This window comes from Ascidia mentula, chromosome 8, assembly GCF_947561715.1.
Source record: "Ascidia mentula chromosome 8, kaAscMent1.1, whole genome shotgun sequence".
Taxonomy (NCBI): domain Eukaryota; kingdom Metazoa; phylum Chordata; class Ascidiacea; order Phlebobranchia; family Ascidiidae; genus Ascidia; species Ascidia mentula.
Genome location: NC_138573.1, coordinates 11,585,403 through 11,605,144, shown reverse-complemented (window position 1 = coordinate 11,605,144; position 19,742 = coordinate 11,585,403). Strand labels below are relative to the sequence as shown.

Below are 19,742 nucleotides of genomic sequence, written 5' to 3'. Positions count from 1 at the left end.
GTCATCTCTCTCGGAATAAAAATAAATATTGCAGTTAATTTAATTGAATTTTATTAAATTTGTAATAATACTTAAACAATTCTTAGTCCTATGTGTCTGTATGAAGAGAAATAGATACAGCTAACGACACGGTTAGTATTTCTATGGGGTCACTTGGAAACTGATCAACAACATATTTGTTATATGAAGCTGTTGTAGATCGGCGTTGTCTTCAAATTGGGAAAAAATTAAATGTGCTGAAATTGAAATTTTTCAAGAATGAGCATAGGTAATACCTGTTTGCATATATTTTTAAATTTATTGTAGAATTACATTAAACATTAAGAAAGGATAGAAGAAAAGTACTGGCTTGTTTTAAGTGACATGGACAAACCCATTAGACTGCAGAGTATGTATCAGCTGCAGCTGCAAGCATAAGCTGTTCAACTTTTTTGTTCCACGCCAATTTTATTGACTGCCTGTGGAAATTTGTTTGACATGTGAATGCCTAAACATAAAACAAATAACAGAAAGCATCAAATATGTTTTATTGTTTACATTGCACATGGGCTTGGGGATTTTTACAAGCCCGATATTTTGTCTGCCATATTCTGCAGACTGGGAACACGCAATGTATTAGCTTTCAGATGATGTGTGCAGACAATATTATGTTTATGTGTTTTGCTGTAGTGAAGACATTATGCATACTGTCCGACAGAGTAGGCATTGTCTTAATTAAAACAGTTTATTAACTGAACAACCTAATTAAGAACAATGACTGCTGTTCCTGCTCGACAAAGAAAAGTCAAAGACTCATTTCAAGTGGAGCTAGATAGGGAAATTTCAAAAAGAAGAAAAGCGGGACTTGTTACTGGATTTTCAGATGATGATTATGAGGATGATTTTAATGATTCAGATGGTTTGTTATGATGGCATTGTGAAAAGATTTTGTGTATATATAAGTTTTTATATCAACGCAAAATTTTGCCAGATGGAATTGGTGAACATGGAAGTCAACCATATAACATCACAGCACCAGGGAAAAAGTGGAATGTTCCATCATATTTGCAAAGTGATGATGATGAAGATGAAATGATTTTAGATGGTTCTAAGTTTATAAAAAAAAATGAAAAGGCAAACATGGAGTCATCTAAAAAGTATGTAGAACTTGCTTTATTATCATCTACTTTGATTTTTTCTAAATTACTGTGCTTTATTCAGCAATTATGATGCTTTCTTTTTTTTTCCAATTATTTAGCAATTATTTCTTGTACTTTTTTTCTGTGCCTCATTTTGGAATTATTGTGTTTTTTTTTCTTTTTGAAACTAACGTAATATCTGCTTCCTAGAAATCAGTGGTGCTGGCGGTTGATAAAGGATTTTTGTGTCATATAGTCAGCATCACCCGCTGTACACAAAATATTTACATTACTTTATTTTATTTCAATTCGCGGAAATAAACTGACTGACTGACTGACTACTTACACTCCTCTACAGATTTGCAACCATGCTTGTTCCAAACATTGTTAGGATGTAGTAACTTGGATGTGCTAATATATTAGGTTTTGTTTTGGTTGGTAGGTGCGTTGCATTTATGCAGTTATATCCAAATTTTTTTGCAGCAAATCAAAAACTAACAAGAACTTTAAGAAAATGAAAAAGCAAACCCCAGTTGAAGAGGAAAATCCATTGTTGTCTTTACTTTCTGAAGATACAAATAGACCTGGATCTGGTATAAATCCTAACACGGTTCCAAGATCAGCATCACCATTGTCTTATTTTTTAAATAAACTGGAAGCCAATGCAATACACAAGTCATCTCTTGATGGTAAGCAACAAACAGCCTCACAGCATTCAGATGTAGCACCCAAACCAAGAACACGCAGCAAAGACAAATCCTTAAGTCAAACATCTGTTGATTATGATTTATTTCCTGTTCACACACGAGGAGTGAAGAAAAATAACAGTATTGAAGATATTTTGTCGACAAAACAACAGCCATCACACACACACAGCAGTGAAACCAATACTTTTTCAAAATCTGTAGAAAAAAATGATTCACAGTCTATAATTGATATACTGTTAGCAACCAAAACCACAGAACCAGTTCCCAAGCCGAGAAATAAGGGCCCTGAGCTATCGAAAGAAAGATCAAGATCTCATAGTGGAAGTCGACCTGGAAGTGCAAAATCAAGAAACAGGTGAATTTAACCAAATGCAAGGATAATAAAGGTTACAAAATATTTTTATGTTTTGCAGCACACCTCCCAGAAACAAAAGCTTAGAAAGTCTTACTTCGAAAGGTTTTTATTAATCACCATGCTCCATATATATACATATATACATTTTACATTTAAAATACATCCACCAGGAAAATTGTCATCTTTGTTGGCATGTGCATGAACCTAGGTTTTTTTCTGTCCAATGACCGAAATGCCAGCAAAAATTTAGGACATTTTCAATTTATTTTGGTCATTTACGACATAGAGAATTATAAAAGCGATGTCCGGGGCAACACAAAAGGCATTTTCGCCTACTGATGAGATGCTCGAATAATCTACCAGTCAACTTCCTTTGGGACATTGTGTCCGAAACGGCTTTTATTTTTTGTGACATTTCTAAAACAATCGGGTCAATGACAGACAAATGACACAAAAAAAAAACAGGCATGAACATGTGGTGTATTTTCTTTAGCCATATATTTAAGAGTGAAAATATTTTAAAGATGTGCTTTTACTAGTTAATGCTTAAATTGTGTTCATACAGAGCCACAGAACTCAATACTAGGTGAACTTCCAAGTTTAACCGGCATTCGAAAAAGTGCAAGCTTAGAACAGAAAAAAATGGAAACAAGTCAAAAACAACCAAATAAAAATTTGAGCAAACAATTTGAAGAAATAAAAAGTATGCACAGTTCCACATTTGAATTGAATAAAAAAATTCAGTATAACAAGCTTTTTAGAATTTGGTGCACATCATTGCATGCACTGACAATATCTAATTATTCCAATACTTTTGTAAGCAAAAGACACTGTGCAAGAGAAGCAATCAACTGCTGATGACCTTCTGGCACTGTTTGACCAAGCTTCATTCGAAACTACAACAAACAATTTCCAATCAGGTGTATCACCTAAAAAAAGAAAGTCTACGGAAGAAATTAGGCATGTAAATTCTTACCATTATTATTATCTATTTTTTTTTTTTGAATTATTAAAACTGAACATTGTATGAATTTTGCCTTTTTCTGCCAAATATGTGTTATATTCTTTTAGCTCTAAGAATGTGATTTTATTTATAGGAGTCCTGTTGAGGAAGTGATTGAAAAAACAAACAAACAAGCAAAAGACACTCCACAGCAGAGATCATCAAAACAATTGTATGACAATGTTATAGAAAATGTGGCAGCACATAACCAAGAAAATAATTTTGTGGAAAAGGAGGTATGTACACTAAAAATCAGAAGCATTGGTTGTGCAATAACATATCATGCTTATTGTCAATTTACGTAGACGTTATACAAGTTGTTTATTCTTCCAATAACCAAACATGAAATGGCAAGCTGTTTTGTTGATAACTTTCTGCATTGTATGTGTGTCCTAAATAATTGCACTAACAAGCAGTTATTGGTTTCTAGGTCACAGATATGAAATTGGGAGATGATACGGCTCCTCAAAAAACAGACAAAAAAGTACCAAAAACATCTACAGCAAAATTAAAATCTTCACTTAAATCCCCACGTAAGCCACCTGATTCATATCAAGGTCTTGGGTCTCTTACCGCACACAAGCAACTTCAGTTAAAACAAGATTCTTCTGAAAACATGAACACATCTGAGGACATTCGAAGGTCAATTTACCTGGTACGTCTGTTAATATAATGATCTTCCATGTTTTTGTGTATTCTCAAGTTAAATACAATAACAAATTGTTGATAAACCAATAGAATAAAAAGATGTCATTATGAATTTTATATGTGAACACTTTAGTTTTGTTCCACTTCCATATAATGTTTGAACTAATTGTAGAACAGTTTGGGTTGTTTTTTCTTCAAATCCTCAGTAGATCTGTGTGTTATGTTTCTTCATTAAACATTTTTATGTCACATCCTAATTAAGATTAAATTGCTTTATTGTTTATGTGAAATACATAGAATTGGCTTGCTGAAAGGGAAAAGCAAAGAAAGATTCAGAAAAAGGCTGAACTTAAAGAACAAGAGAAAATAAATGAAAAGAAAAAAAAGGAAATGGATGAAAAGTTTTTTGAAAATGAAGGTGCAAGAAATGCTTGGATTCAACAAAAGGAGGTAAACCCTCTTTGTGTCAAGTCATATAGTTATTTATAGTTATTACCATAACAGTTAATAAATTAAGTAGTAAGTATTGTAAAGGTGTAGGCCTACTCAATTTGTTTATAATTTTTTGTAAATTTCTTTGAAAAAGGAGCAAATTAAAGAAACTGAGAAACGTAAAAGAACAGAGGCAAGAAAAGCAAGAGAACAAAAACTTCGTAAGGAAGAGGAAAACTGGAAATCACAGAAAGTATGGGTGAAAAAATACTATTTTGTAGGTGGTTTGAACTAATCTATAAAAATTGCATGCAGAAATGTGATGTTTTGCGTAAAAAAGCTCTAGAGGAGGCAAAAGTGAAACACAAGGAAGAAATGAAGAAAAAACGAGAAGATGAGCTGCTAAAAAAGAAAAAAGAACGGGAAAGACAAGAGGAGAGCAAGAAAGCTATGGATGAATGGTACAAACGTTTCAAATACAAATAACGAGTGCTGTATTGTATAAATTCTCATTCAAAACTTGCGAAAAATATGTTAAAATAATTGACATGTGGAACAATTCTGGCTGTTAGGACATCATATAATCAAAAACATTTTGAGTATAAAGAGACTGGCCCATATTGTTATTAACACTGTCATGTTAAAATAAGGCGTTTCGACAAAAAACACTCTTTTGGTTGCAAGAGGTCGAAGTTGTTGTTGTTTTTTATCACTAGCCCTTTCTCTAATGTTGCTGTTTTTCAGACGTTTTTATATCATTTAATGTGTTTACTGAAGGAACTGAAGATGCCCATGGGGCGAAATATATATTCCTGATTTATAAGCCAGGCTGATCCTGTATAAAAAGCTACTGCTTTTTTTAGTCGACAAAAAACATATTGTTTTATACTTTTGTCATTTCTCAAGGCTGGAGAAGCGCAGTAAACAATGGGAAGAAAATAAAAAGAAAGAAATCAAGGAAAAGAAGAAACAAGAAAAGAAAGTGGACCGAGCTAAACAGGAAAAGGAAGAAGAAGGACTTCGGAAATATCAAAAGTAAAAATTACTACTGATATCTCAAATGGATATATTTTTTTATAATGCATGAATGGAAAGTCTTCTGCTGTGAAGAATTTAGTGTGACATAAGTCAAACTACATTGTTATAATTTACTTTTGTTTCCAAAGGATTTTTAATATATTTTATTCAAAAATGGCAGCTCAAAACCTTCTTCAGCACTTTGATATGATTGCAGATAAAAAGTCTGTCAAATATTTTGTTGTTGATTATTTTCAGAAAACATAGGTTATTTGGTTTGAGTTTACCTGCTGCTTGGTCCAAAATATTTTCAGAATGTAAGCTAAGTATGTAAGCTACTTAATACAAGATATAATTTTTGAAGGTGGAGGGAGCGGAAAGATGAAGAATTGCAGAGAAGCCGATCAAGTTTTCATGGCGATGTAGCTGATGAAAGGCCAGCATGGAGTCCTGCAAACAAGATTATTCCAAGAGGTCGATGAATTTACACAAAATGTTATTGTGAGTTGTATGTTGTAGAAAGTTTGGAGTAAGTAAGGGGCTTATGTACCAAATTTTTTCATTGACAAGTGTCACTGTGTTTCGTATTTTTTGTTCCTTTACCTCTTATGCATGAATTCCCCCAACAACTTATGTACTTTTTCTAAAATCTTTCTACATGTAGCAAGAAATGAAAGTTTCTATTAAAATTTATTGATGAAACTTACAAAAGTTATTTTGTAACATTTTAAATCAAAGTGTCCACTTTTGCGGTTAAAGTGAAAATGCATAAATGCCATGTGCAATGTAACAGATAGGCAAAGTATCAATCAATTAAGGTCTTTCTAGATCTAAAGGTGTGTTCCATTAAAATATTTGAATGTTACCAACGTAGCTTTATTATTCCTTCTGTGATTATACACCCTTTGTCATGTTAAGTTCTTAAAATAATACAATATTTGCACGTAATCTTTTACATCTGCATAAAATGAAGTTTAACAAATCACATTCAAAATGCAGTTAGGTTACTTTTTATTACATGCATACCAAGTATGTATGTGTTGTCAAAAGCAATTTTCTGTGGACAAGGACAAACTTGGTACACAAAACTTTGTTTGAAGATGCAAATACTTTTTAATAAATATTTTTATTTAAGCACATGCTTTTCTTACTGTGTTTTGTTAGTCACCAGAAAAATAGCAGAAACGATAAATAACGCGTTGATTGCAACATGAGGTTTTGATAAAAATTGAGGCAAAGCTTGATGACTGATGGAAAGTGTCGTCACTTGGCATTATTTGATAAATCATCTGCCACACGATGGCGCTACATCACTCCATTCCCCGCTGTCAAGACACGTGACCTCGAAAGTTCCAATTAGCCGTGTGTTAGACGAACACTGAAAACGGCAAACCGTTCCAATACTGTCATTGTTACTTGAACATGTTTTTGATCCTTCATCGGGCTCCAAAAGCGGAGGGAAGCATTTGAACCCTGTCATTGAAATTGTTTTTAGATGCGTTGCAAAGCGCAAATGTTTAATAGATATTTATTAAAGTTCCCATCAGTCTCAGCAAACTAGAAATTCTATTGCTTACTTTCGCAAACACCTATTTTATCCGTCCATTCACCCTTTCCCAAACAAATTGTTCTTGATGCGCCTTGTGCCCTGTAACCGTCAAAACATATAAGTGCGCATTCAGATCCATATTTGTGTGGTTCCTCATTTCCGCTTCCGATTCCGCAAATCACTGTCCCACCATCTTGCATTCCCTCTATTGCCGGGCAGTAAATTGCTGCAAATGAATAGAGTTTTTTAAACAATTAAAGCGTCGCATCAAGTCTAAACATTTTTTTCATTGAAAATGTCACACTGACTCGTCATGTTGACCTTTGGCTAATTATTTCTGTAATTGGCAAAAAAATAACCTTGGCAAACCCCTGGAGAAGTATCAAACGTTCCGAATCCATCTCCTTCCAAAGTGTTCGTGCACTCACTGCGACTTTCCCCGACCAACTGAAATCCGAGGTCGCAGAAATAATTGCACACACTTCCGTATTTATCTTCCTCAGTGCAAAACACAACTCCATCATCGGGGTTTGTTGGTGTTGGTTTGCAACGAATTACTGAAAAAAAAAGGAATCACAATGAATTAGGCCGTATAATATAATGCACATAGGTTTGCCCTGTGACGTACTTTCACATTTTGGTTCTGGGTGACTCCATACACCTTCCGCGAGGCAAGTTCTAGATGTTTTACCAATCAAACGGTATCCATCGTCACAAGCATATTCACATAAACTGTTATAATTGTTTTCACTGGAACACTGAACGCTTCCGTTGGTTGGATTAATGCTGGGTTTGTCACAAGTGTTGACTGAAAAGCAGAGTAGAAGTTATAACGTGTACAAGAGATTTAATCAAGGTGATGTACTTTGACAACTTGGTTCTGTTTCGCTGTTCCAACGACCGCTAGGACCTGAAACCGGTTCTCCACATTGAATAGAATCGAAACCAATCAATGTGAAGCCAACGTCGCAAGAAAAAAGGCATAAACTCCCGTACGATGGTCCATCACTACATGATACATTACCATGTTCTGGCGAGTTTTTTTGGTCGCATGTTACCTCTGTAAAGTAATTATTTAAACATGGTGTATATTCGTACACCGCTAACAAACGACCATGTGCATATTTTTGTGTCTAAATGTACTCCTAAACTCTAAAGAACGATAGAGTAGCCTATAACATATATATTAGGACTTGTTAGATGAGACAGGTTTAGTGACGAATCGATGCCCAAAATATATATGCTTACGCTTGCAAATTGGTGGTGAATCACTCCATTCGCCGATTCCATCAAGATTTTGGTCAACGCAATGCACGAGATCTTGTCCACTAAGAAAATATCCTAAATTGCAGGAAAAGTGGCAATTGCTGTCAAACTTGTTGTTGTTTGAGCATGATACACTGCCATTGTGTGGCGATACAAGCATCGGAAGACAAACAATCTCTGCAAAAAAATAAGTTCTTTTAAAGACCAAAGCAAAGTCTTTTGGTCCTTGTGTATGGAAGAGTCAAAGGAATACATTTTTGAGTGTTTAATAATTTTTTACTTTTGTTCTACATACGTTCGCAGACAGGCGCTGAATTCGTCCATTCCCCAATCCCGTTTGAATCCGAATCAAGACAGTCAATGGTTGAAGATCCCCTTAGGTGATAACCAGGCACACAGTTGAATAAGCAAACACTGCCATAGAAGTTTTCTTCTGTGCATAACATGTCCCCACCATCGGGAGTGAGCGGTACATTTGGACACAAAATTGCTGAAAGAAATGGATTTGCTCAAAAATAATGAACTAGAATAATTGTAGTTAACCTTAACACTTGCTTTTAGGTGAGGTCTCACCGAACACTACATGCATGTGACTGCACCACAATCATGCAATTTTAATTAGTTTTTTTCAGCAATTTCCAAATACTGAGGGAATGAAGCTTACGATTGCACCGGGAAAAAGCATTCCATTCTCCAACCGAGCTACTGTTGTCTCCCGAACAAACAGACACTGTTCCAACGAAATCATAATATCCCTCATTGCATTCAATTGTGACTTCAGTTCCAAGCCGCAGTGTTTCATCAGATATTACGTAAAGACCATTTGTAGCCTCAGGTACTGAAGGGCACGTGATCACTAAATTTAATATGTCATAGGTATTCATCCGACAAAACAGCGTAAACATTTTGCAAAGTATTACTTTCACAACTTGGGACAATGCCAGTCCATTCTCCAATACCATCTTTCGGTTCATCCACGCACAGCAAACTTTCTTGGCCTTTCAGAAAATACCCCGTTTCGCAAGCAAACGAAACAGTTAATCCCCATCTATTATTAAGCCCGGATGCAGAAAAACCGTTAGATGGTGGTTGAAGTGGATTGCACAGGATTTCTTTACATAAAAAATTGGACTATGTTAAATTGTTCGCCCAATTATTGAAATAAACAAAGTCACCTTTGCAGGTTGGTGACTCATTATTCCATTCCCCCACACCATCGTTGTTGGAATCAACACAAGACAAAATTTCTTCTCCTGTCAAAAAGTATCCATCGTTGCATGAAAAACTTGCAGTAGAACCATAGTTGATTGTTGGAGCAGCAACCTCGCCGTTGTCCGGTGGATCCAACGTCCCACAGGTTATTTCTAGAAAAATAATCAATGTATAACCTCTTTTTTCGCACGAAATCTATTGTAACTCTCCCTCATCTTTGATACCTTTGCAAGTGGGCGTATCATTTGACCAATCGCCATTTCCATCACTGTTAAAGTCATCACATGTAATGGATGAATCACCAACCAAGAAAAAGCCTTCTTCGCACGAAAAGGAAAATGTGTTGCCCCAAAAGAAAGTTTTACCCCCAAGAACATCGCCATTGGCTGGAGCATTTATTTCAGTGCATGTAATACCTTAAAGTAAAGAGTTTACTTTATGGTTGCAGGTTTGCAAAATAAATATTACTAACGTTCGCAAGTCGCTATTGTCCCATTCCACTCTCCTTCGCCATCACTGTCCGAATCCTCGCACAGCAATGTTGGCACACCAACCGCAAAATAGCCTTGGTTGCATTGGACAGTTACTGTGGCCCCAAAGTCAAACGATTCCGCTGACACCAATTCCCCGTTAGGTGGCGCAGTAAGATCAAGGCATCGAATTTCTAAATGCGAAATTAAGTTAAATTTGCGGGCTTTGGTAATAACTGACGCTCTATTTGGCTTTGGACTGGTTGATACGAGTTAACGTGTTTGTTGCGAATACGAAATGGAAACAATGTATCATGTATTTTATGTGTGCAATATTCTGGGAAGATGTAAGTGCATGATTAATTAAATGCCAAATAATGGGAAGAATTGTACTCACTGAACAACATAAACATTTTGGTGTAAAAAACGTGAATGCGAAACGAGTAAAACTTATTAATTTGATCTTACTGGTAGCAAGATTTTGTATTTACAAATGTTAATTGGGTAAATTGCAACCCTGTTTAGAATTTTCGAAACACAAGTTCAGCAAGTTAGGGCAGCAGAACAAAAACCGCATTACGAACTAATAAAATAAAATAAAATAAAATGAAATGAAATACGTTATAATTTAAACGCAGTTGTTATAGCGCTCTGTATATTGACGCTGAAAATGTAGTGTTTTAATGTTTTTGGAAATGAACCGAAATTCAATTAGCGTACGTTGTGATCTTGTTTGTTTCTCCATTTTTTCGTTGTGCTAATTAATAATCTTTTCGGCGATAGATTAAAAAAAAAAAATTAAAAACTAGATTTGTTGCGAAAAATAGGCAAAAAAATTATTCTCATCTGAAAGTTTTTAACTGTATTTTTGTAAGCAATAGGTTTCAAACTATGTCAATTCTACACTTACAATTTAGCAATTCAGCCTTTTCGTTTACTTACGGTGACAAATAGGCAAAGAGCCAAGCCAATCACCACTGCCATCAACATTGCGATCGCCACACTCAGAACCAGGGCTTCCGATCATAAAATATCCTTCATCACATGCATATATTAACACTGAGCCATATACGGCGTTTGATGGTGAACTTAAAATAAATCCGTTTTCAGGTGTGTTGGGAACTTCGAGGCAAATAATTTCTAAACCACACATGAAAAACATTAAAGCGAAAAAACTTCATCAGTTGTCAAGCCTTACGTCTGCACTGTGGAATTCGGTCGTTCCAATCCCCAACTCCGTCATTGTCTGAATCTCCGCAAACTAACACGGGGGCTCCGAATAGAAAAAAACCTTCATCGCAAATGATGTTTACGCTCGAACCATAAAATGGATCGATGTTGTCCTGGAAACGTCCGTTACCCGGAGGTTGAAGATTGGGACACTGGATAACTGCGTCAAACATCGACACAAGTATTAAACCATTATTGCAATGCAAATTTGCATTTTATCTAAATATCTTACGCTGGCACGTTGGTGCAATATCGTCCCAATCCCCTGAACCGTCAGAGTTTGAATCAGTGCACGTTAGTGTTTTTAGACCTATCATTGTGTAGCCGACATTACACGAAAATCTTGCCGACGAACCCCAAACTAAAGTCAGAGGAAGTACGACGCCACCATTCGGCGGCGGTTCAATGATGTTGCAATATATTTCTGTGTGCAATTGGTAATTTTAACATGAATAATTATTGTTTGTTACATGTGTGTCTGCGACAATCTCGCATTTTTAATGTTATATGTTTATGTTAAACAAGCATTTATGTTTAACATTGAAAACATTGAAACATTTACGCACAAGTCAAATATTTAAATATACAGTCATCACTGTTTTTTGGCGTAGTTTTCAGTCATCACTTACCATTACATTGAGGAAAACTTCCATTCCATTCTCCAACCGAGCTACTGTTATCACCCGAACACACCGACACTGTTCCATCGAAATCATAGTAACCCTCATTGCATTCAATTGTGAGTTCAGTTCCAAGCCTCAGTGTTTCATCAGATATTACGAGAAATCCATGTTCAGCAGTTGGTGGTGATAAGCAAGTAATCACTGCAGTTCGCCACAACTCGAATTATCAAATGTTTGTTGACAATATTAAAACAAATTTCATACTTTGGCAATTTGGAATGATTTCCGTCCAATCGCCCACACCATCATTCATGTCATCCACACACATGGTGCTGTTTTGTCCATTCAGGTAGTAGCCTGTTTGACAAGCAAACGCTATTGTTGACCCCCATCTATAATCAGGTTCTGATGCAAATAAACCGTTGACTGGAGGTTCAAGTTGATCGCAAACGATTTCTGTGAAGGTGGAAATTAGGAGTTGAATTTTTTTGGAACTAACGACGAAATCGATATTTACGTTTGCAAGATGGAACAATCTCGTTCCACTCGCCATTTCCATCTTTATTGGGATCCAAGCAGGTCGTATTTAAGGCTCCAATCAAAAAGTATCCTTCGTTGCAAAAAAACGTCGCTCCGCTTCCGTAATTGATTGAAGGCGCATTCATTGCACCGTTGTTTGGTGGAATTAGTAGAGGACAAGTGATTTCTGGGATCAAGTCCAAAACGTAAACAAATTGTCAACAAACGAAAAAAACATTACTAATGCTAAATACATACGTCTGCAAACAGGAGGTTGGTCCGACCAGTCACCTTCCCCATCCATATCTTTATCGCGGCAGTCTATAGTTTTGTTTCCGGTTAGGAAAAAACCCTCCTCGCAAACAAACGAGAGTTCGCTTCCGTATTCCACATTCATTTCACCAACAATATTTCCACGATTTGGCGGAACAATGTTTGGACACACGATGCCTTGATGAGAAAACTTGGTTGTGGCAATATTCGCACTTGCAATATTGCACGTTTTACGAACACAAGACGGTTTAGCACACTGACATTTTCGCTACCATGCTCAAAGACCTAAAATATCATACTTATAGCAACACAACACATTTACCACCATCACCGCCAACCACATTTTTGCACCAATTAGGAATCAGTCTGTGTTATTCTTACGTTTGCATGTTGTCATTGTTCCATTCCAACTCCCTTCTCCGTTTCCATCTATATCCTGACACAACAGTACTCCAACACCATTTAAGTAGAATCCATCATTACAGTCAACATTAACCAGTGAACCGTAGTAATATTCATCGGTAATAGAAGTCATGCCGTTGGGTGGCGCAGTTAATTCAGGACAAGTAATTCCTGAAATTTATTTTGTTACTGTTTTTACTGTTGTCGCATTAGACAAAAACTCACTCCGACAAATTGGATTTCTCCCAATCCAGTCTCCAATACCATCTTCATCCGGGTCACCACAATTAGAATCTGGGCTTCCAATCATAAAATATCCTTCATCACAAGCAAAACTAGAAGTGGTGCCGTACACAGGATTACTTGGGAGATTGAAAATATAAGCGTTTTCGGGTGCATCGGGTGACGCTTGGCAGGAAATTTCTAAAAGAAACATAAACAACTAAATTAATGACTTTAATTTGGCCACCGGTCGAAAAAAATTACGTCTGCATTGTGGAAGTTGTTCGTTCCAATTTCCCAGACCGTCGTTGTCTGGATCTTCACAAACTAATGTGGATGTGCCGACAAGAAAAAATCCTTCTTCGCACAATACCTTTACAGTTGAATTGTAAGATGTTTCTAGCGTTTGTCCAAATGATCCACTTTCAGGAGCCACCAGTTGAGGGCAGTGTATCACTACACGTCACGATTTTTTTAGATCGATACAAAAAACGAGTATCCTAGGTCTTACTACGTACATTCGCATATAGGCTTTGTATCATTCCACCGTCCCTCGCCGTATGTGTTACTCTCAATGCATCGTAAAACGTTTGGTCCCCGTAAAAAATAACCAATTTCACAAGTGAATTCCACTAATGATCCCCATGATAGCGATTCTGGTAATTTAACATTGCCGTTGGGCAGAGAACTAACATCAGGGCATGTGAGCACTAAAACGCAAAAGGGAGCTTGAAACAACAGTCTGAAAAACACTAGGAATTAGCTCCATACGGCTGAACCAATCCACCTTTGCATGTTGGCAGAGAACGATCCCATTCACCAAGTCCGTCGTTATTCAGATCGTGACAAACAATTGTTTCCTCCCCCACTCTGTAAAATCCTTCCTCACAAATCACATTAATTTCAGCCCCGTATTCCCTTCGCTTTTGGTTTGCGAATTTTCCGTCTTTTGGTGCGACAACATCAGGGCATAGAATCTCTACAAAGCGTCAGTTAACAGGTGGTTGTTTTAAACTCATTTTATTGAAACGAATCCTGTGCATTCCCTTTTTAGACAAGCGTTATATTCATGAGCTATGGTTTTTAAAGGCCTTGGCTTAACTTGCCTTTGCATGTGGGCAGAGGGTAATCCCACTCTCCAATGCCGTCGTTATTTTGGTCGACGCAACGCGAGACGGAGTTACCGACCAAAAAATGTCCTACGTCGCACGAATATGCCAACACCGCATCGTAAATTGGCGCTGTTGATAAAACCATACTTCCATTGCTTGGTGCGACAGCCTCGGGGCAGGTGATTACTGCAAAAACGTAAAATTGTGCGGTTTTCAGCGATACCCTAAAATATATATCATAACCCATTTACGAAGCTTTCAACTAAAGGTCATATACGATTGAAAAGTAATTTAATCGTGCGGTCAGGATATTACGTTGTGACAAATATACCTTCACATTCGGGCAATAGTTTATCCCATTCTCCCCTGCCGTCCGCATTATTGTCCACGCAATATAAGGTGTCGGCTCCTTGTAAAAAATAACTTTCGTCGCACACAAAAGATCTGAATGAGCCAATAACCGGGGATCCACTTCTACTCACAGTCCCATAATCCAGCTCCAATATTTCTGGACAACGAATCCCTGAAACAAAGTAAGTTTGAATTTTTAACAATATTAAAATATTAACTAATTACGCATGGTGTATTGTGCCTTCACAGCTTGTTGACCGGAAAGTCAAAGCACTTATGTATATGGGTGTGGATTTTTTTGTCTATGACGTCATATAGTTGTACTGTTACTTTCAGCTTATATTAAGCAGCGAACGGCACATGGAAAACATACGAATATCAACAGTAATAAAATCATATCACTTTACGTGATGGCAAATTTCTTGGCCTGTATAAATATGCTTCCATGGTAAACGTACGTTGTTGACGTTAAACCCATCTTTTCAAACCAGAAAGCAATATCGAGATGGTACACACAGCTCTCAAAGGAGATATTTAGCTTCAAACAAACTTGTGCTGTAATTTAAAAAAGGGTGATTATACGAACTTTGGCAGGATGGAAATGAAGCTGCCCATCGTCCAGCAGCAAGGCACGTAATTGAACTTTGCCCTCGTATCGTATAGTTCCCATTGCATCTAAACAAACATGTTGAACCGTAGTTGTTTCCGTTGGTGCACGTCATCTCCCCATTGCTAATACTGTTGCGTGGTAGCGGACAGGAAATTTCTGGAAATATATATTGTTTAGAAAACTTTTTGTTGACCATTAAAATATTTGAGTTAGCGTGTCATTCCAAACGTTAATCTGTGTTAAGATGGTTTTCCAGGCACGTCTGGTGCGAGGTGTTGTTGTTATTTTTCAACCAGTAACCACCACCCGCAACTCTTTCTTACCTCGCAAAACAGCGTACAAACGCAAGGAATAAAGTGGATTAAAGAAAATCAAGCGACTACTTGCAGCTGGGGGGGACAAAAACGTACTTTCACAAGTCGGGCTGGATGAAGTCCAACTTCGAAGGACGCCATTGCAACGTCTGGAAGAATCGCCGAGAAGCCGGTAACCTTGCTCGCACCTAAACGTGCACTGAGAACCAGCCCGGTATTCATTGGTGCAAGTTATCAAAGCGTTCTGTGGTACTACCAAAGCATCGCAGCTGCTATCTAAAAATATAATCATATAGTAGGACTGATCATAACTTCATAATTATGTACAGATGTTGCTGACGTAATTTTTTTTATTCACAAGCCTGAAAGTGGACCGCACGCAGGCAATTTCCGCAAACTTACATGACTTTTAATACCTGGCATGACGAAAACGAATCCCATCATGATTATGAATTAGTAATGAGCGACAGCAATTTTCAGTTATTTTTTAAGGCAATCAAGTTATTGGGGCAGGTCTCTTTGATATAACCAACAGTAAAAAATGGGTTTTCAAGCGTTAGCATTGTGCAACTAAACGTTTGACATTTTTTGTTGTTGTAAGCTGTGGAGCACCATTCGTTAGATTGTGTGGCAGTGTAATATTTATAGAATACAACACAACGGTGCATAATGCAGTCTTAGTGTTTCATTCAATGCTTTTATTGATAGGCAGGTTGAATTGAAACCTACAAAAAGTGGCACCAGAAGATGTAACAAGCTTTTTATAGTCAAACATTTTAACATCTCCAACATTGCTGTACAAAAAGTGCAAGCCAGTATGAATCAAAAGTAACATTGTTGTTGTCAAGTCAATCAAATGTTGCAGAAGCGGTTGAATAATACCTTCTAGACATGGCAATTCGCTGCCGTTGCATTGGTCGCCCTGGCAGCAGCACCGACAAACACTGTTTGCTCGAAACGATGGTGAACATTGGGAGGGATACCACGCAGCGCGGGGGTTCTGTATGTAATTATTCTCGCAGGCTTGTGGTTGCTTACATCTCTTCCATATCCGTTTCATCCCATTTTGAACGCGCACCTCGTTTTGGCAGGCGAGCTGCAAATTGGGGAACTTTTATTTCAGAGCAACCATTCAAAAGCTGGATTATCACATTATTACTTACCTCATTAACACGACATTCCTGCATACCGTTACGATTACATTCTTCATTGGAAAGTTCTCCTTCACAAACGTAACATCGATGCCTGAATGGTTTGGGAAGCTTGGATTCGTCTGTACAATAGTGCACAATACTTCATAATTAATATCAACGCAAAACATCTAATAGCAAAAAGACTTTTACTAAGTTGATTACATTAATTTGTTAAATGTAGGTTACATTATACCAGATGTTCACCTGGAATAATTTTACAAGCATATCGTAGTTGCTTGCTGCAAGAAGTTAGCATCCACTTAAATCCGTTTCTTGATGAAATCATGGCACATTGTCTTCTGGGCTTAGTCGCCGTTCTTGAATTCCTCCAGTTAAAATACTCCGGTTCGGATCCGTCAGAATTTGAGAAGTTTTCGCTATTCGCCTCACGTGATATACCTGATAGGAGAGATTTATTGGTGATAATCCACTTATTTATTGGTGATAATTCACTATCAGGTGAAAACTCGAATATATTTGCGAACTTTAATAATTTGTAATGAGGTGCCACGCCCCACATTGCGTAAAGTAAAATAAATTACTTGAAGTTGCATGTGTATTGAATTGTAAAACTTACCGATATACACTTCTTTAGCTCTCCCACTCATCATCAAAACACGAATAAAGTTCATTTCGGAAGCTGATTGGACGGAAGCAAGAGATCCACCATCTTTATTGCAAATGTTTTCCGCGTTCTCCCACGAGTCAAATCGTTTGGTGATTTTCAAGCAGAGTTTTTTTCTCCATGCGTAATATCCGTTAGGGCAAAGTTTAGCACCTATTATGAACAAAGAAAGATTACAATCTATTTTGAAGGTGTGTTTCCAACTTTCCACATGCCAATGTCAGTACAACAATATGGAATCTTGCGGTACTTTAAATACGAACCTTGTATGTATGCCGTGTTTAACACAAGTAAAGTGAATATGATGCGTGCGCTGGTCGTAATATTACGAAATCGTTTCCCTGGAAAGCAGAAAATCGTGAAATATTAATTGCATGAAACAATTTAACAGCACTTCGTGCGTTACGTATTTCGATAAACAGAAGCCAACCCGTTCTCTCCCTACGTGCACCGAGCTTTTGTTTATGAAACTATAACTGTAATGACATACGATTTTCGTGCATTTTGGGTTTAGATTCTGTGGGAAGGTGAAAAAACGACAAATAGTTTGGAAAGTCGTGCTGACATTTGTTCGAACTGTTGTGACACTTTCTATTCGGCGTGACCGCGAATGCCAATGCAAACGTCATGCGTCAACCATCTAAACAGTAAACCTCTGACGCAGAAAGCATGATCACCGTCTATGTTTGTCGTCAAACATATTACTAGGCGAAAATTCAAGGATTAACAACACAAACAAGCTATAGTGTAAGAGCACCCGGTTTATGTTAAGTTAATCCCGACACATTAGTTTTTGTAATCAAAAAATCATCACAGGATTATGAGGTTTAAGACACTTTGTCTTGTTGGATCAACCCTTGCATTATCAACTTAATTTAACCAACACTTATTTTTTTTTAACTTACACTTACATTTTAATACAAAGCGACAAATTTTTTCGGTAAAATTATATCTTGCGTATTTGCTTGTACATAGTTTGGGCAAAATATCGTTTTTATATCAACATCCCATCAAACTACGGTAAACATCCGTAATTTTCTATTTTGAAATGAACTTTACATGATTGATGTCTTGAAGAGAGAGAGACATTGATAAGCGAATAAATAAACCTATACGCATAATCAAAAAGTTAAGCGACAATTGTAAAACGAATTCAATCCTTTTAAACTTCAGTAAAACCAGCATTGGAATAATTTACTTTCGTTGACTGACCCATACAATATGAGCAAATACAGTACATACTTTTCTGACAGTTAAATGATATTCAAGTATTTAACTATTTGGTCGCATCTAAATGCTTACAACCTGTCGTTGTAATAGAAACAAAGATCTACTCACAGTTTTGCATGGTTGACTAAATCTGACAGCTTCAATTTCTACAAATTCTAATAAGTGTTCACGACGTGCCACACGAATATAAGCAAGTTTCAGTTTCCTGTCCAGTTTATTACAGTTGTAAAAGTTGAATGTCCGAAATAAAACACGCACTTCAAAGCGTGGTTCGACAGCCTGTCAGTAAAATTGCTGCCTAATATTTCTCCTGTGGGAAGCAGTTACGTTTACGCTTCCCCTTTCACCTTTTTCTTTCTCCCTCGTGGCAAGTTCAACAGCAAAAACTGTTTAGAATGTTACTGTTTGAATTCTGCACCAAGTAAGCGAAATGTTTATTTTGACGTTTGAAACAAGGTAGCTCTGTAGCCATTTCTCACAAATATCCTTCATATGCTTCAGACGGGACAAAGTCGCAAGCGTCCATACGTTTGTTAAGCACGAATTTGACAAGCCAATTAGTGCCCACCAATACCGATTTCAATTTTATAACGGAAAACACGCTTCGACATTTCAGTTTACTTTTGTCTAACTGCACTCTATTAATGACTTATTTCTGATGTTTTATACCACACTCGTATTCAACCATTTTGGCACAAATTAATCCAATTTTTAGAAGTCTCACAGGAAGCGTTTCGCTGCGCGGGCTTCCGAAGGTCCGCAACAACTTCGTGACGATTATGCGTGATCATTGGATACGTCATCAGAAGTAAGTGGCGCGATTGGCAAGAGGCCGGGGATCCCAACCTTTTACTTATCATTTCACCATTTTAGCCATTTTACAGAATAAAACATGGCTAACAAAGGTGTACCGATACGCAAAAGTTAAATGTTTTTTATATTGAAAAATGCGCATAAATATTCAAAACAATATGATTATGAGGGACAAGCAAGGTAGTAATGCTCTGTAACAAGCCTAGAAAAAATCTAATCTATGCCACTAATAAACCTATTTTTGGCAAGTTCATTGTGTGGTAGTAATAGGGTACACTTAAAAGCAATGTAGATCATACATCGAATTAGGTGTTTTAAAATCCACCCGAAAATGAAATTATAAACGACGACCATTAGCAATTTATCTGCACTAGTCTGGAACAGAGACAAGCGACCTTTAATGAAAAAATTGTCTGTGTTTCACCACCTAGCGGATTTATACCAGGAC

At 37.0% G+C, this 19,742-nt stretch overlaps 2 protein-coding genes across 2 annotated transcripts; one reads left to right on the top strand and one right to left on the bottom strand.

The window, feature by feature from the left end:
• The first annotated feature begins 676 nt into the window (after positions 1–676).
• LOC145912680 (uncharacterized) lies at positions 677–6,417 on the top strand. The gene is made up of 13 exons (XM_083000240.1): positions 677–898; positions 971–1,136; positions 1,602–2,180; positions 2,239–2,282; positions 2,746–2,883; positions 3,002–3,140; positions 3,278–3,419; positions 3,614–3,838; positions 4,129–4,281; positions 4,418–4,516; positions 4,579–4,724; positions 5,170–5,298; positions 5,645–6,417. Exons 1-13 carry the CDS (start codon positions 754–756, stop codon positions 5,760–5,762), a joined length of 2,223 nt encoding a protein of 740 aa, XP_082856366.1. The 5' UTR covers positions 677–753; the 3' UTR covers positions 5,763–6,417.
• A 94-nt stretch (positions 6,418–6,511) lies between these two features.
• On the bottom strand, positions 6,512–19,169 carry LOC145911953 (sushi, von Willebrand factor type A, EGF and pentraxin domain-containing protein 1-like). The gene is made up of 34 exons (XM_082999382.1): positions 19,151–19,169; positions 18,829–18,867; positions 17,204–17,404; positions 16,831–17,025; positions 16,597–16,706; positions 16,316–16,529; positions 15,530–15,709; positions 15,096–15,275; positions 14,490–14,681; positions 14,153–14,344; positions 13,834–14,025; positions 13,565–13,756; positions 13,311–13,502; positions 13,050–13,247; positions 12,804–12,995; positions 12,408–12,599; positions 12,148–12,336; positions 11,895–12,086; positions 11,637–11,831; positions 11,240–11,431; positions 10,976–11,167; positions 10,720–10,917; positions 9,780–9,971; positions 9,532–9,723; positions 9,271–9,459; positions 9,016–9,207; positions 8,760–8,951; positions 8,391–8,585; positions 8,078–8,272; positions 7,695–7,889; positions 7,458–7,637; positions 7,189–7,386; positions 6,858–7,055; positions 6,512–6,753 (listed from the first exon to the last, which is right to left on the bottom strand). The coding sequence occupies exons 1-34, from the start codon at positions 19,167–19,169 to the stop codon at positions 6,566–6,568; spliced, it is 6,144 nt and encodes a 2,047-aa protein (XP_082855508.1). The 3' UTR covers positions 6,512–6,565.
• Between the last annotated feature and the right edge of the window lie 573 nt (positions 19,170–19,742).